The 18073-nt window shown below is 36.8% G+C and overlaps 1 protein-coding gene across 1 annotated transcript in view; it reads right to left on the reverse strand.

The window, feature by feature from the left end:
- The window catches only part of PEX5L (peroxisomal biogenesis factor 5 like), a 100027-nt gene that overhangs the window by 24782 nt on the left and 57172 nt on the right, over positions 1-18073 (reverse strand). The window contains exons 2-4 of the mRNA XM_018075028.2: positions 10806-10871; positions 8911-9015; positions 7541-7579 (exon numbers count right to left, since the gene is read on the reverse strand). Of these exons, the coding sequence (XP_017930517.1) occupies positions 7541-7579; positions 8911-9015; positions 10806-10871 (210 nt within the window). The remainder of the gene's footprint in view (positions 1-7540; positions 7580-8910; positions 9016-10805; positions 10872-18073) is intronic.

The following is an 18073-nucleotide window of genomic DNA, read 5'->3' on the forward strand; positions in this document are numbered from 1 at the left end:
CTGGAGGAAGCAGCGCTGGGAACAGGAGCCGGGCAGACGTTGCCACACTGGATTTATGTGCACAATATCTGTACACACAGCAAGCAGCATAGACTCAGCCTGGAGAACTGTGGGTTTCTGAGTACTGATTTAGCCAGTGAGAGACATAAATTCTCATAATGTCTCCAAGAATTTAAATTTTCTTTATAAAGTTGATTTTAATTAAAGAAGAAGCCCACACACTCCTCTGACTGAGGGATTTCTAAAATCTGTGGAGGGTGGTGTTCTCTACTATCAGTACATCGGAAGAGACTCATTCATAGTATAAAATACTCCTCCTAAATCTGAATGAGTTTTCTGGGACTGATTCTGCTGTTGAACAACACAACAGGAAAAGATGGTGTTTTCACCCCAGTACTGCTACTGGAATTTTTTGTCCCTTAAAGCAGATATGCGGGGCTTTTGGGTGCTTTGGGAGAGATACTGGGAGAGTCAAAAGTGTCATCTGATGATATTTGATACATTGCTTCAATATATTGAAAGCAGTGCTTTGATATACTCAAAGCAAGGATTATTTAACAGCAACTGTAAGGTGTGGTCCTTCCATCCCATTTTATACACCCTCTTACTGCATTCCTGGTCTTTATCTGTTTGCAGTGCACACAGCATGATGGTTTGTTTCTTTTCTTTTTTTTAAAGTATTAGTAGGGCATAACATAACACTAATGTTTAAGATAAATTATTTCAACTTTAAACTGGGGGGGTTCCAGTCAGGCATAGGCAGCTAATTAGCACCTATGTTTTGAGCACATAGTGAACTAGTTCTCTTAAATTAAGTGCCAAGATTCCCTCCATATTCAATAGGGAGAGAAAAATGCCTAGAAAAGCAACTCCAGAGGGAGGTTCTGCCTGCCTAATTTAGGTTGTCCCTCAGGAGGCTCTCAAAGGCACCTCACTTTCCCCCTGGCTATATATGGAATTTATCTTAGAAGGACTGGTTCAAGAGGCACCCAAAATTTAGCTACTCAAGTTTGTTGGATTGTATTTTGTATGGGATCCACTTTGTCACCTGAGGCTGATTGAATTACTCATGGCAGTAATTTAGGAAGCCCCAAACTACTGCTAGGATAAGAGGAAACAAGTCAATTGGTTTCCGCTACCTGACTCTTTCTAAAAACTGATAAATGGGAACCACAACCAGAAACTGAGGTTATTGTTCTCTGGAGTGTAACTGGAAGTACAGCTGAGTCCCTGTATCATTATCTTGGCAGAATGAGAACTGGAAGACCTTGTTTTCTGCTTGCAGAGGGAGGAAAGGGAGCTCCTGGAAAAAAATCACTAGTCTCATGATAAAAGTTCAAATTGCACGAGTTATATTTTTCTTCACTTGCTTTTCTAGTAGGTTTATAAACATCTCACAATCAAAATTACTGCCTCACGCAGTTTATTTACTCTTGTATAGTGTGATCGCTACTCAGCTTTTTGCATCATCCTTGTGCCAGGGTGATACTAATTTTTTCTCTGTCAGTGTGAATTTATGCCCCAATGACACTGATGTGAGAGCCAAATATTTGGTTTACACAAGAACAGAGAATCAATTCCCATGGCACGTGGTATAACTGACTTTGGCCCTGTGGGAATCGTGGGAAGCTCCAAAACTGAGACAAACTCTTTGTACTCTCTTGCAAGGAGCACTGGTGTTGCTGCCTCTCTGAAGACTAGTCTAGCTCAGCAGATGATAACCAGTGCTCTGTTGCAAAGTAGTAGGAAGTGTGTGGAGTGGCCTGTGAATGACAGGTGACAATATCTTACCTGAAATCACACAGGCCCAGTCACCCCAGGGGCTTCATGCAAACAGATGTCAGGGTTTGTGTGAAGTCAGAGAAGCTGTGAGACGGTTGCTGTAGACATTGCAATGGATCTTTAAATTCACATGCCAGCAGATATTTAAAATCTGTGCTTGATGTCTGAGTCAGTAAATAATAATGTGTATGTTGCATCCTCATAAAGAGCAGTTGCGTTTGCTGACAACTCTTGCTGTGATCCCTGTGTCACAGCAACATCCTACCTGTGTTTCTAAGTGCTGACAAATTATGGTGTTTTATTGCAAGGTAAAACTAAGTATCTCTCAATTCAGAATCTCCTTTCCTCTGTCCATCCTGGTCCAGCTAAAGAAAACTTAACATGGGAGTTGTGTCTGGCTCCTGCATTTTGGCCTGGTTCCAGCAAAGCACTTAAGTGTGCTCTGCAGAGCTCAAGGTTAAGCATGTGCTTAACTGTTCTGCTGGATCAGAACCATGGGGGAAGAGGAGGAAAGTTGTTCTTGTCATATTTTGACTGTGTCTGACAGTTTGGCCTTTACTAGTCATATAAAAATGTGATTTATTGTAAATCTGTTGCATTAGTGCCTGCACGCTCCATGCACTTTCGAAGTTAAAGGAAGCTGTTTTCTAAAACAGAGTGTCTCCCCCTCCTGGGTGTTAGAAGATTTTACTTATTTATTTTCCCTCACTTGGTTATGCATTGTTTTTGTGGTGTTACCTTGTGACTTGTGTTTTAGCCTCTCCTCTTCCTCATATCACTAGACTGGAGAACTGCTCTACAACAGTGATCAAAGACAACATTAACTCATTGTCAGAGATGTTTACAGATCCTTGCAAGTAATATAGTCACTAAGAAGTTACAGAGTGTTCCTTTAAATAAATGATTTCTTACAGAAGTACCTAGTCTGTACTCCTAAAATGACCTGCTAGTTAACTGAGGGATCAACAAATTTTACGTGAAAGCTGAGTAAACACAGGTTGGAATAGTCTTGTAGAACGGGAAGGATACAGAATCCAAAGCAATCTGTTGAGAAAGTCCTGGAAAAACCTATACTGAGGGGGCAGGCACAAGTGTGATAGTATCTACAAGGAACTCTTCAGGTTAGATTCTAGTTTCTATTATTCACTAAAATTACTTCTTGTGTGGGAACTTTGGCTGAAGAGCAAACTTGGCTTTGAACCCACAGTTCTCAAATGCTCTTAGTTAGGGTGCAGAGGATAGAAACTAGAGAGGTGCTGCTTCCCTCACATTGCAGGTGGTGCATTTCTACTCTTAGAGCTTCTCTCAGAGCAACTTTGATCTTCCCTTACAAAATATTATAAAATTATTTAACATTATTCTCTAGGTGAAAATAAATAAGACTGACAGCATATAGAACTGAGCAGCAGGTACAAGTTCTTTGTGAAGATGGGAGAATTAAAGACGTCAAATATAGCATGGATTCTGGCAGAATTTAGTTAATGTAAAACTTATGCCATTTCTACTGATCTTCAATTGTGTTGAAAATGCTCTTTTTTTCATTTTCCATTAAAAGAATTCACCTTTTACCATACCCTTGCTGTATCTTTGCATGTAGGCTGTAATAACTTCAAAATCACACAGATTTTTCTTGCCCTTTCTGTGTTTTTTTCTTTTCAAATAAAGTTCTGTAGCATAACTACAGCAAGGCTGTGGATGTGTTACTGTGGCCAGGTGCAGGAACCAAGCCATAAGTCCTTGTTATTATATGGCCTTTCTCTGTAGGGATCTGCTATGGTGCGTGTGGCTGCTTTGGAATGTTTTTTGTAGATTGAAGAGCTTGAAACTCGTAAGTTGTTTGTGAATTGCAATTCAGTAGAACAGTTTCACTGTAAAAACAGAATTCAATGACTCTAGAACCATAGTATATGGTTTGCAACTCTTTAACAGGACGGTATATTCTTGCTTAGAGTATGCATGAATGAAGAGCCAACAAGTTTCTGAAAACTCCTGTTATTTCATGTAAAAACCAGGATTAAACTGGTATATCATATCATGCATAAAAAAAAAAAAATGTCCGATCTTTCTGTCCTTAAGGAATAGTGAAGCATTTTACAATGTATGAAAAAGTATAGTTAATTTTTTTACTGTATTAAAAAAATGACACCACCGATTCCCATGGTAATTTCAAATTAAAATTGTTATTTCGTGCAAAAATGTATTTAATTTATGTGACAGAGAAATCTGTATTACTTTAGGCAAGCAGCCAATTTATGACTTTTAAGCATATTGTCAAAGAAATTTTATTGTACTCATGAGAATATTTGTGCTGAAATTATGCATACTGCCCTAAAAGCAATAAGTGTTGAGCAATATTTAACTTAGAGGTAAAAAACCAATTAATATTTGTACTGCTAAGTGTGCATTTTTTTTTCTCTTCATGTATTTACCCTGCTTTAATAATAGATAAAAAAGAGTTATCAGTAGGACTTATGAACTGTCTCCAGACAAACTACTCAAAAATTTTATAATAAATCCAATGAGAGAGATTTGAGATGTATGGAAAATACTGCTCATGAATTTATCACAAATCCTTTAAAAAAATAAAAAATAAAAAAAATGTGATCTCAGGTCTAGTTCTTTTAAGATCAGTGTGGAAATTGCCACTGTTCTCAGAAGACAAATTGGAATGTACAGTGTATTATTGAAGCCCAAATTTAGATAATGACAGTAATTAAAAAGCTTGATTTTTGCCTTTTTTTTACATTAATGTGTTTCAGTCAGTGAAAATGGAGTGAGTTCTGGTTGTCTATAAAAGAGAATGGAAGCTAATTACATTCCCTGTAACATCCCACCATTCTGTTATAATGTTATTTAGTAAACATTTATGGCGTGGGTCTAATACTAAGAAGCTTAGAATGAACATGATTGAATTCAAATGGGACAGTCAACTTTACATGGAAATCCGTGATTATGCAATAAAATTCATGCAGCGAGTCCTTGATACACACATCAGAAAATCTCCTAACAACATTGGGAGCTGAATATTAGCTATTTTTGCTCTGTTTCCTTTATAAAATTAAATTGAAGCATTTGGAAAATCTTCTGTCAGAGACTAAAAAATCCCAAACAAAGCTACAAAAAGTCCCAGAACAAAACAAAAAAACCCAACAAAGCAAGCAAAAAAAGAAAAACAAACCCAACCCAAAACATACCACCACCACGAAAATAAAATAAAACAAAATAAATAAATAAAAGCACATGAAACCCCAAATAGCAAAACAGTGGCTTTCAGGCAGTGGAAATGTTTGAGTATTTTATTCATAAGCCCTTGAGCAAACATAAATCTGCTTAGATCAACTAATGGCATGCAAATGAAGTTCACTTAAAAAAAAAAATAGTTCCTACTCTGAATGCTAACTAATACCTTGAAGAGAGACTATAAAAAATCTTAAGCATCTGGTGGAGTTAATTGGGGTGTACTCATGAAACATCTCTTTTTTGTCGTGTGCTGTAGCCTGCATTTTTCATGGGAGAGGATGAATTTCAGTATGTTTCTTATAATGTAACTTCAGCTTTTTAATTCCAACTGAAATTCTAAACCCTAAGTGTTCTGTAAGTTAACTTTTTAAGTTTTAAGTGGTTGAGATCAAACCTATGCCCTGAGAAATGTCTGTGTAGGTCCTGTAAATTCTAAGTAGGCAGCTCCTATATTTTTTGGTTAGAAGCAGAAGGGGGGAATAGCTTTCAAGATATACTTTGCATTTCTTTTTCCTGTTGGTGAATTTTTCATGGACTCCCATTTCTGCTCCATATAAATCCAGGGTATATTTGTATATTTGCCACAGCATTGTCAGGGACATGAATCTCCACTTGCAGGTCTTTCTTTCTGTTACCTTTACAGGGATCCTACCATGAGTAGCTTTCCAATTTGTGTACTCTAATGAGTAATCTAAATTAGGTGTGATGAATCTGGGACAAATAACACTTGTGACACCATGAGATTTGTTTGTTTAAAATCAGTCTGGCAAAGCATTTAATCATGGACTTTTTTACTGCTCAATAAAGCAGTTAATCATATTTCAAAGTACAAGTCTGGATCGAAGTGTGTTATTGAATCAGATCCTTTGAAGTTCACTGACCTGTAGTAAACTGGGAATTTCATAGATGGCTGTACAATTAAACTTTGACTTCAGGGGGTATTTAGGTTTAAATTTCTCATTAGAAAGTAATTTCAAAGTGAGGTTTTTTCCTCCTGACAAATGCAAAGAAGCTGTGAATAAGTTAAACAAAAATCTTATTTTACAATTAAAATCAAGTTCTTATGCACAATTTTTCTCATTTATTTCTTTGCTTCAGTTAGAGGTATATTGATTCATAGCTGCATGGTCAGTTAATCTTTGAACTTTCAATAAAATTTCTTTCACATTTTCTACGTTCTATTAATATGAAAAAAAAATCTGTTTTTTTATTTGTCCCAGTCTTCTGAATTACCTTTAAAAAGCTAAAGGGAGACAGAAGCATGGATAGAGTTTTGTTCTATAAAATCCTATAAGTGCTGAAAGCTCACTCTGTTGATGCTTAAGTATTAAATTTGGCAACCTCTGAATCCTTTTTCACCCCAATAAGTGTGAAGAAAGTGACTTTTATGGAAGGTAATGGAGACAGAATCACAAAAAATAGATACTGGGAGTCCTATTCAATTACCAAGAATACCCCTCTGCTTACTGTAGTGTACTCATTACTGCTGGAATGATGATTGAGATTCCCAGTTGCCATATATTGCCATGGCCCCACTGGAGTATGCAGTACTTTTTTTGCTCATGTTATTTGAATGTTTGCCTCCAGATCTGATGATATAAAACAATATCTGATAATATAAAACATTATCTGATGATATAAAACAAGCTGGGAATTGGAAACTTCATTTAAATTTAATTCTCAGTATTTATATAAAAAATAAGTGTCATATTTTACAAGCTGGGCTTTGCTAGGAGCACTGCAATAATATATGAGTATTTATCTGTCTTGTTCTGTATTGGATATGTTTTTAACATTTTCCAGAGGAAGAGAGCATAGAGACATATTTTAAAATACAAATTCAGGGGCCTACGTACATTATCATTATCAAAAAAAGGATTGAGACTCTTCTTTGAGTATCAGATTCCAACTATGCTTCCTGTGGTATCTGCTCCCACAGTCAGACATGATTAATGCTCCATTTATCATGGATTTTGGAAATGGGAGATTTTAGAAAACCCAGTACTCCTCTATCTAGGCTTCATCCTTCCACTTCACTCTCAGGATTTTGCTTAGCTGGTTGTAAGGCTGGAGCAGCATGGATACCTAAAGGATTTAATTACTTCCTGATATAATAGACCTGCCTGCCTAATATAATAGACTGGGCTTGGTGATGGTGAGAACTTTGGAAACATCAGGCTTTATTTTCATGACTCAACTTAATCTGGCTTGGGAAGTCTGTAGCCGGTTTGGAACAGGAGTGTTTCACCCTGTGAGCAGCAACCACATCCATCTGTTTCATCATGTAAAGACCAGAGACAAACACTTCGATGGTGATGGTCAATGTATACCACAATATAACAGAGCGATATTTTGCATGGGTGGTCTGAATGAGAGGTTTACACGGACACACTACACAGACAGCATCTCAAACCAACACTTCAGCCAGACAATTAGGGTACAAATGATGTATACAACATGGTCGGACAACTGCACACCACACATACATGATGCAGAGATGGCTATGGAAAATACTCACTTTTTCACTTGATTCTGCTTCCTTTTGGCTTCTGCACCCCTTTGGTGCATAGCAGGGAAGTAGGTATTTGTGTTTAGTGGAAGAAATTACACTGACTAACAGACACAAGCATTTTACTCAAAAATTTATCATAGACTATTGCTGAGGAGACTGACAGACAGCCACTACAAATGGTGTGTTAAACATTTAATGAACCCAGGCTGAACACCTGTCCCTGTTGAAGCCAATGGAAGTTTTGTGTGTAATTTTTTTTGAGTGTTTAATTTTTTTTTTTTGAGTGCCATGAGGTTTAGAGGGGGCGGCATTCTGTGTTGGTTTCTAGTTGCTTTTTAATCACTTAGTAGAAAATTAGAAATGATGCCTTAAAGGGAGCATCTTTTTCCTTTGTGCAATTACTTCATAGACATTTGAGTTCACCATGAGCAAAATATGGTGTTCAACAGGGGCTGTGGAGGAGGTGCCAGGCCTGGTTTCCAAATTAGTAGATGGCATTTCTAGAATGTGTATTAGTGCAGCACATCTGCGATGCTCTGAAAAAGAGGTAAGTCCTGGTGTGTGTGCATCTTAAAGCTTTCTAAAAGTACAGTCACTGTTATCCTAAATCATGAAAGGAGTAAAACAGGATTGTGGATTTTGTTTAAGGATCTCACATAAAAACAACTTCCAGCAATTTCCATTAAACCTCCTGATGAGTAGGAAGTATTTGTGTGCAGTAAATATCAGCAGTAAACTAAATGCATTTGCTTGGGGAACAAATTCATGTACGTGAGCAACATAAGAGAATAAAAACCAATCTTGTAACAAGATGGCTGTGATGTGATTTACAGTAGTGTTCAGTTACTGTCTTTAAGAAACTAATGGAACCACCAAATATTTGGTGGCTACTCCAAGGTGTGAGTAAGGTTTAGTGTGAGGACATTTTGTCCTTCCTTCAACTGAAGTTGTAGAATGAAAGCAATGAGATGTGCAAATCATGTATTCTGATCCAGACCAGGAACAGAATCCCAGTGAAAACTTAGGAATGGGATCTGAGATAACAAAAATGATACTATTGTGAACTGACTGTTTCTTATTTTACATATGCATTGATGTGAATATTATATATGTGAATTGCAAATCAGTATTTGTGGCATGAATATCGATGGCATGAATTAGAACCGTAATTTTAAGTCGGTTTAGAATAACTTTTTGGTAACTGAAACTGGGGGAAAAATGCATTTCTGTTTAATTTTTCATGTGGAAACACCTAGCCCCCCCATTATTTCCCCCGTCAGTGAAGCACTGGGATGCCCCTGGCGCGGGATGCCTCGCGTGGGGCGTGGGACTCGCGCAGCGCCCGCGGCCTCCTCAGAGCCCCGCGCTCCGCCCACCTGTGATGCCACAGTGAGGAGGGGCTTTTCTTCTGCAGACTCCTCCCTCGGAATCTCCTTCATCACCATGGCCACAGCCTTATCGGCCGCCCTAGCGCCTTTGCCCTACAACAGCGAAATCAACAATGGCTCCAGTCAGCAGCGAGCGGGAACCGCCGCCCCCCGCGCACACGCACCCCGAACCATCCCGGCGGGACACCGGCGGCGCCTGCGGCTGGAAGCGAAGCTTGGTCATAAGCAGAATACACACACATTGGTGAAAAATAAGGATAATAACAAATTTTCTGTGAACCCGACAGTTAAGGAGGCGGTTGGGGTCTAACTGTGGTCTGGTGGCTCGTTAGAGTTGCCCCAGTGAAGTCAACAGGAATCCGGCACTGTCCTGCTGAGGCAAGACCTGCTGGAAGTCTGCTGATGGTAGGATAGGATTCCCATAGGAGTAAGGGCTGGAGGATCAGCCCCTTCATTTAATTTTAGTTACCCCAAAATTTATATCCAAAACACCTGATTTTTTCCATTTGATTTGGTTTTTTGTGATTTTTTTGTTTTTTTTTTTTTCCTCAAAAATATCATCAAGCTGATTTTGCAAATATAGCGCAGTTCCTTGTGGTTCACTGAGGCAAACTCTCCTTGAAATCTGAATGTATAATCTGGACCCACAGTGTTTATAGCTCTAGTAACATTTTAAAAAGCAATTTACATCATATAAACAGTCTGTGTTTTTGCTAAAAGAACATGCGGAGCCAAATCCTGCCATCACAGACATTGCTACGGCTCTCCCCAAAATGATCATTGTTGTTGAACTTAATGCAAGGATTCTTTTTTAAAATTTTACTTTTCTTAAAATTCACTGAATACATTGTAAATCTTCAGGATAAAGTTAAGATATGCTAACGTTATTTAATATATATTAGCCAAAAAAAAAATGCACCGTTATGTACCATACTCTGTTTGATGCTCCTCATTTTTATTTAATGAGGGTATCTATCATCTTGAATTTGCATCGATTTCTGTCTTGATTTTTCATCTTATTTGATCTCCACCTCTTGCAAGTCACAGAGAAAGTTGGAGTGCACACATAAAGCATCACAGCAGAGCTGTGTTGTGCCAGTGACCCTGGGCATGTCCTTATTATTATACTTTAAAGGTTTCCGCTGATTTCCATGGAAGTTTTGACTGTGCACAGAGTGCAGGATCTGGCTCCATAAAAGAAATATTTTACACTGGACTTAAATATGTCTGAATACTTAAAAGTCTACTAACAGAAGGGGTGCTTTAGTATGACATCATATCCAAGAATCACTTTCACTAGCAGTGTATTCTGTGTCAGATAACCCCCTGCTATTGCTTATACTGAGCTACACGATGTTTCAGAAACATTTCATCAATTGCAGGTAAAACCAGTATGAACTATTGCAGGTTCTAAACAGACTTTATTGATCATTAGGTCAATATTAGATTAGCTTGCTTGTGCAACACATCACAGGTACCCTACAGAGAGTTCTTTGCATGCTGCAAGAAATTCTCAGAGCAGAAGTGTCACAAATGATAAGCATGCTGGATTTGTGATGCCTTTGATATCCAAAGAACTGCAAAGTCATTGTAAAATTAAATACATTAAGTTCAATGAGAATTACTTCTAATTGGTAAGCATATCAAAGGTTCTTGGCCAATTACGTGTTTGTTCATGATTCATATGACATATTCCAGGTCTATGAAGCTTGTTTCCAGTATGACACATGAGCTATCGTTAGCTAGCACTAACAGCATGCTACGGGATCTTTACAAAATGTAGTCCTTTTGTGCTGAGTGATAGAACAAAATATTTTATCAGGTAGAGAGGATGCATTGGAAAGCATGCAGTGCTTTTTATTTCTTGCAGAGTAAAAACCCACCAAAGCAAAGGTCAGGTCACTTTTTTGAAGACAGAGCCACTTTTTCTTCAAGGTTTCACCTACTGCCTGAAAAGAGTCATGATACTGGTATTAGTGCCTGCTGTTAATCTTCCACACACGTAGCTGCAAAACCCTGGGAGTGGTTGACAACATATATAAAATCTGTCTCATCACTTTGAAGTGGGTATGGGGCAATGGGAAATAGATACCTCTGTGCTATTTTTTATGTGCAGACTTTGTATATTTGCCAGTCAAAGCAAGTGGTTCGATGCTACCTTATTTTTTTTTTTCACTAGATCTTTCTTTTAACTTTCCTAAAAGATTGCTTGTAAGGTTGACTTATTTCTGGCTACTCAGCCAATGGTATGTAAAATATGATTTTGAAACTAGAACTTAGCAGCAATTTCCTGGATACCAAAGAGAAAGCCAATGCAGTGAAATAGCTTAAATTCTCAGATTCTGCTGGAGAGATACACAGGTGACCAATTCATTGGATAATGCAGTTTGTTATTCTGGTGATATGGATATTTTTGTCCAATGTAAGGTATGTAAGATGGAAAATTTTGGTCTCTGTTCACTGTAGTGAACACTATGTAGTCAATCCTTGCCTAAGTGATTAGGCAGAAGAATTGGAGAGCAATGAAAAATGTTTTTCTATGGTCAGGACAACCTTGTTATTGTTGTGAACTGCAATTGAAATGAAAATCTCTAGCACATTTATTGCAATAATCATTGAAGAATTATTGTAGGTGCTGTTTACTTGGCCTCCTTCAATATTAAGTGCTGTTTCTTAGCAAGTAAAAATGCTATATGAATTTGTCTGGTACAGTAGTTTATTGCTCAAACCCTGTAATTCTGTAACAGCTAATTTTACACTTGCTGGGACTTTAAAATTAAAAGTTTTTTGATAGTGGAGATTTGCAAGGTAAGTTACTTTCTCATGTAAACATCAATTTAATAATTTAGTAAATAGATTTTGTAACTCCCTATTTGTTTGCAATATATAGATGGAAAAAAACTGTGATGCAGAACATGGCAACCCATGTACAAATAAAGACAAATGTGAATTGATGAAGGAAAAAATATATTATTTGTTTTAATGGAACATACTTCTTGAGAAAAACTGAGAAACCTGCCAGTATTTCATCATTTGATACAATAAAAAAATACAACAGTTCCTTTAGGTGGTATTTCCAAAGTAAAATAAGGAGTAGAGTTCAGAGTATTTCCTTGATACTAAATATTTATAAGACAATTGGCTTCAAAACTTAATAACAATTTCTCTAGGTTTATCCTTTGGGATCAGATAATGGATAGGAATAGACATTTCCACGGGAGTATGCTGATTTAGTAGGATTTTGTAAAGAAATACTCTATTTTTTGGCAGCTGCTCTTTCTGAAAAGCCAGTAGCCAGTGTTTTGTAAATGTTTAACATTTGGACAACAGTATTTAAACTGCAGTGATTAATTGCAGAACTTCTTTGTCATCACCTAGGCAATGAAAGGATTTTTATCTAGATCCATATCATTGTTAGAAGTTTGTTCTTGACAAATATTAAGGTACTTGAGTCCCAAACTCACTTTTCAGGAATATTTATACCACTTATTCTTGTGAGAAAGTGAACAGAAACAAATGGAGTGATTAAATTTTTCTTTTTTTAAAAAACTATGTATACATGGAGAAAGAAATTTTTTTTTTGTATAGACCTGTGCTGTTCCATTTATTTTCCAAGATTCTACCAAGGTGTTTCAGCTTTAATTGACACACTACAATGCGTCACTATTCCCTGAGCCATTGTAAATCATCTCAAAATGGACACGCCTGAATTTAAGCTTTTGTAAAGTAGAATTTTCAAGACAGCTTTCCTTGTAAAGGAATTTGACATAAAAAGGTGTTCTGCAGACGGTGCTGACACAGGTATGACAGAATTACTGATTTCATGTGTCCTCTCTCCTTTCTGGTTGAGGATAAACAAAGTAACAGCTTGTTGTTTATGAATATAATGAATATAATTCCATATAATTTATTGGTATAATGCTGAAAAAAGTGACTATCTATCCTCAATTTTCCCATTGGGCTATTGAATGGTAGTGTTTAAAAACAAAAGAAAAACAAGAAAATCCATCAATCCAGGATATCTTGAAGCATCGTTCTGCTCTTTAAATATCTTTAATATGTTGGGAAGGTTTTCACAAAAAAAAACTTTCAAAAGTTTAGTGATAACTTTAAGCTGCAGTAGCTGTCATCCTCCTGTGCTGGGAGAAAGAACAGACAGAGCTGTTGTATGTGTTGAATTTGGGAGGCTTGGCTGCTCTCCAGATCTCCCAGCAGCTGATGTATTAGACTTACAGTACCAATTAAGCAGCCTATTCAAAATGGCTTTATGCTCCACAAATCTTTGTGCTTTGTGCAATTTAAAAATAACAAATGAAGGGACAAACTTGGCTTTACTGTTTTAAATTATGCAGCACTAAGATTTCTACCTCTCAAAATGAGCACACGCAGCTATGCCATGGCTCCATGAGAGTTCAGGTGTCCACAATACAACAGTGAGCTCTTGATTTCACGTAGGATCTGTTGATTACTTCATATTTTTCCCTCCTAAGGCTTTTCTATTCATGTTTTCCCCATATGTCTTTCTTTTCATCTATACTTTTCTGCTGTCTTCTAGTGATGTTGTATCTTATATATGACTAAAAACAGTGAGAAAACATATGGTGAGGCAGTTCTGTGAACCAATACAAGATCCGTATTCAAACAGAAAATTCTGCTTCATCAAAGCTCTTGTCAGTTTTTTATTATGAGCTTAATAAAGTGAGGTACATATTTAAGGTCTGTGAACATAATTCCTTCAGGCAGTGGTCAGCTGACTGTGGTGAGGAGACAGGTGAACAAGCTCTATGTCCTGAACTGGAAGCAGCATTGTCAGGGACAACTTTCAGGACCTGACCTATTATTTCCATATTGTACTTGCATCCTTTGAAACCTCTTATCAAGCTTTCTGTTAGGGATGATCCAAGCTCTTTTGACTCATGACCTTTAGGAGTTCATTCTTATAAGATTAGGATGAAATACAGACGGTGTTGGCTACAGAGAAGGAAGCAGTTATAGGAAGACTTACCTAAGAAGCAATTTACAGTAAGGCAGCTAAATCCACATTGGCTGAGTGCAAAGTGTGCTACTCATCTTTCATTCCTTTTTTTTTTTCATTCTTACACTGACAGAATAGCAGATTTCAGTATTTAAGTTCTAATCTGATCTTATCCTACAGGTACAACCGTATGAGAGTTTGAAGATCATTTAAGATCATTTAAAAGGGAAGACTTTACTGCATACAAGAAAATTGGCAAAGAAAGAGACAAGAGCTGATAAAAGGTAATCAGCATAAATATCCACATTTACCCTCTTTGGGTTGTGTCTTGTGTCCATTTAAATGTCAATACTGTAGTTAAATTACATTCCAGTTTAAGAAGCATTTGCATTGAAATGGCACTGTAAGTTTTCTGTTAATTGACTGTCAGTAACTGTTGCATTATTTGTGATCCCTTAAAAATTGTCTCATTTTGGAGCCTGTAGATTCATTCTGAAGGCCAAGTGGGACAACTTCCAAAGCATCTCTTGTGGAAGCTCTACAAGATCCATTTTGCCTTTAAGAATTTGTGCAAAGTTATTGTACTTAATGCATCTGAACACAAATTATGACTGGAAATTAATACACAATTCTGTCAAATCTCACTCATTCTCTGTAAACTTGTATGATTCCTTCAGGCTAATAGGAGGAGTAGGATGTGAAACTAGTTTTTTTTTCCCTCTTAAGACAAAATTTTTTCTTTGGAGTGTATGTTTTGAGCAGGATAACACTCTGTAATGTTGGAACAATAATGATGATGTAAGTGTAAATAGTAAATCCAGCCTGGAATATAGAGAAAGGTTGGTAAGAAGAGGGGGGTCTGGGACAGAACTAACTACTTAAAGGTTGTTTAAGGTTCTGGTCCTTTTCTGAAGCAGTTATATAATATATCTGCTTGTGATAGAAGGCTTGGATGAGAGGTTTTCCACTTCTTTCTTTCTGTGTGTCATCTTTTAATAAGACCACTGTGAATATGTAGTAACTATTTTTTTAACCCTGATTTGGTTGACTTCTTGGCAATTTGGAACTTCGTTATCAAAGGGGTGAGTCCTTTGACTGCACAATGGTGTATGACTTGAAAGATTTTAGGGAGTAGCTGCAGAATTTCTTTCACCTCTGCGTAGTCTGTGCCAGGGAACTCTGCGAAATCATTGGACTTAGCAACTGGCAATTTCAAATTTGTTTGGTAGTCTTTAGCAGAGAGTTAATACTAAAGTATTTTCTCTCCCATAATTTGGATTCATTTTATGTTGACTTCAGTATTTTGAGCCCCAGGCATAACATACATAGAACAGGAATTAGTTGCTATTAATTGCTATATTGCTATGAAAATGCGTGTAATGAATTAGAATAAGACATTCCTCTAGTATTAGTCCAAGTGAAATTCAAGGAGTTCAGATCACTTTGAAAACAAACAATTGGTGACTAATGTACTGTCTGTTGTTTAAATGTGTGTTTACTGCACTCATGTTGTGTGAACGATGAGTTTCACTCAGTGACTTCCTCCTAGCACATGATTTATTGTTCTTTGAAGTGGTAGGGGCTTCTCACCTCCTGCTACACAATTTTTATGGTTCTGTTTCATCAAATGCTCACAGAACATTTACTAAGTCTGCAGTCTGTTTAGGACAAACAACGAAAATAAACTGAGAGGTGGTGGTATTTTATGTGGAAAAATCAGAGGCTTATCACCAATTCCCTCTTACTTAGGAGAGTAGTCTTCCTAGGAAATCCAGAATATAGAACATTGTTTTGATTTAACTGATGATTACAAGACATCTGTTTCTGAGCCTATCTTATAGACACTGTTTTATGGGTGTAGCAAAAGGGTAATCCTCATTGAAATTAATAGCTGTGTTTATTTAAACTCAGATAATGGCTTGAACTACAAAGCATGAGAAAAACATTTTACTTTTTACACGCTTGTCACAAATGTTTATAGATGTTGGGAATCTTTCTTTTGACAGTTTTGCATGGATCTGCTTTTTTATTATCTCTGCCTTTAACTCTGCTGCTGTTAGAAATGTTCCTGTACTCTCGGTTCTGTTGTCCTAAGAGTCAAACCACTAATTTATTGATATTAATATAGCAAAGGCAGTGTTGACTAGAGAAAAATGTGGAGTGAGGCATGGCACAGCCCAAAAGTTCCTCTTTATTTACAACAAAAAAACCCCAAACAAACAGCTCTTTCCAGAACCTGTTGTGCCTTAACTGTTGTGTCTTGATATTACTAATGTTTCCTAAAAATAAAATGCATAGACGTGGCAACATTTTGGCCTTATGTAAAAGGTAGTCTCCAAGTACCTAGTAGCAGCCTGTCTTCAATCTCAGGAAAAATGTGAGTGATCTCTGGGATGAGGTCAGTCTCTGGGTTGGTTCTCTTTTTTTATTACTTCACTTGGGACCAGACTCAGAAAAGTGTATGGTGATACTTTGAAGTATGAGTAACAGACAACTAGAAGTATAACTGTGTCTGGAATATCATGCAATTTCTTCTTTTAAAAGAAAGTGATGCAGGTTCAGATGTCGAAATGGTATAATCTCTACTCTTCCTGCCTGGGACATAGAAGAAAATGTGTATTTTTTTCCAGCATTTGCAGACTTTGTTGTTCTTGTTCCAGATATCATTATAAAACCATTCACTTCACAGTTGTACACCTGTGTAACCGAAAGGAATTAGGTCCCATTAGCCCAATAATTTCTATCTCTAGATTGGTCAGAGACTCATCAGACATTTAGAAGGAGAAAAAGAAAGGCAAAGAAATAAATGCAATTTAAAAGATAAAGAAATCTCTTACAGAGCTAGAAGAAGGCTCTGCATGCATACTAATCTGATCTTATCCTATAGTTACAATTGTATGAGAGTTTGAAGATCATTTAATTCCTGAAACTGTGGTTTTCTGCTGAGAAAAGAACTGACACACTAGTAATGAATCCAGCAGAAATTTTTATCAAAACTGTTGGAGGGACATAATTGTTGTCTGTTGCTTCCTCTGGCTTCTGCATTACCAAATTGAGAGTCCACATTGCTTATTGTCATGGTAAAGATGGTTTTACTCTTTTTCTGAAAGCCCTTAGGAAGATATTGCTTAATAAATGTGAAATAATATTGAATAAGGATGACTGTTCAGATAACCTGTTATTTCAGAATTAGATAAAATTCTGCATACTGTTTTGAAAAATAGGATATGTCTTTAAGTAAATGAATTGGTATGTGTCTCTTGCTAGGTACCCAATTCCAGAACCACTTTAAAATTGTATTAGTTCTAAAATTACTTATTTTGATTGTTCTGATTTTGTTTATGAAGGAAAACAGCTTGGGCATCAAAGACAGTATGTAATGCATTGTCATCACTATTAATTCACATGGAAGATTAGGATGAAAATCTCAGGATTTGAATTCTATAAATCTGGGGTAAACATTATGTGATCAAAATTCTTGTCCTCAGTTAATTCTTTCATACAGATTCTTTCATGATTTGTGTAGAATAATACAAGATTAAATTCTGTTTAGGATTTTTGTTTTTCTTTGGTTCATTTGTTAAACACCTTGCTCAAATCCTATCAAAAGGAAAGGAATTTTTTTGTTAACATGAAGTGCTATAACACATTTAATCCCAACATATGTGATTCTGACATGTAAAAGGATAGAAAGATGGTGAGGCAGAGAATGAATGGAACAAAAAAGTATCCAAGGGTAGATAGAGGGTTGTGATCTGGGTTTGTTTTGAAGCAGATTACTGTCACTTTCTCATCACCTGTGATAAGACCTGTAGATTTTAAATATATCATACTAGATGATAGGTTTGAAAACAACAAATCAGGATAGTTTATGATTGAAAAATACCTTTAGGACTTATTTTCTATGCAAGTTCTTTCCAGTCTCCATTCTGAATGTTGCCAGGATAGATTTAGCCCTTCCTGTAATACAAGCATTTTATTCCCACCATGATACAAACATTTGATACCTTTGATACTATTTATTATTCAAGATAAGGTTTGAGTCCTTTCTACAGTGAATGGAGGCAGAGTAGGACTGTTATAGCTCTTTAGTCATAAAGGGGCTTTATGCCATATCCTTGACCCGAAATTCATCCTGTCTCTCTTGTGCTGTATGTTCTTTGTAACAAAGGGTTC

The sequence above is a fragment of the Manacus vitellinus genome, unplaced genomic scaffold, assembly GCF_001715985.3.
Source record: "Manacus vitellinus isolate BGI_N305 unplaced genomic scaffold, ASM171598v3 scaffold_29_pilon, whole genome shotgun sequence".
Taxonomy (NCBI): Eukaryota; Metazoa; Chordata; class Aves; order Passeriformes; family Pipridae; genus Manacus; species Manacus vitellinus.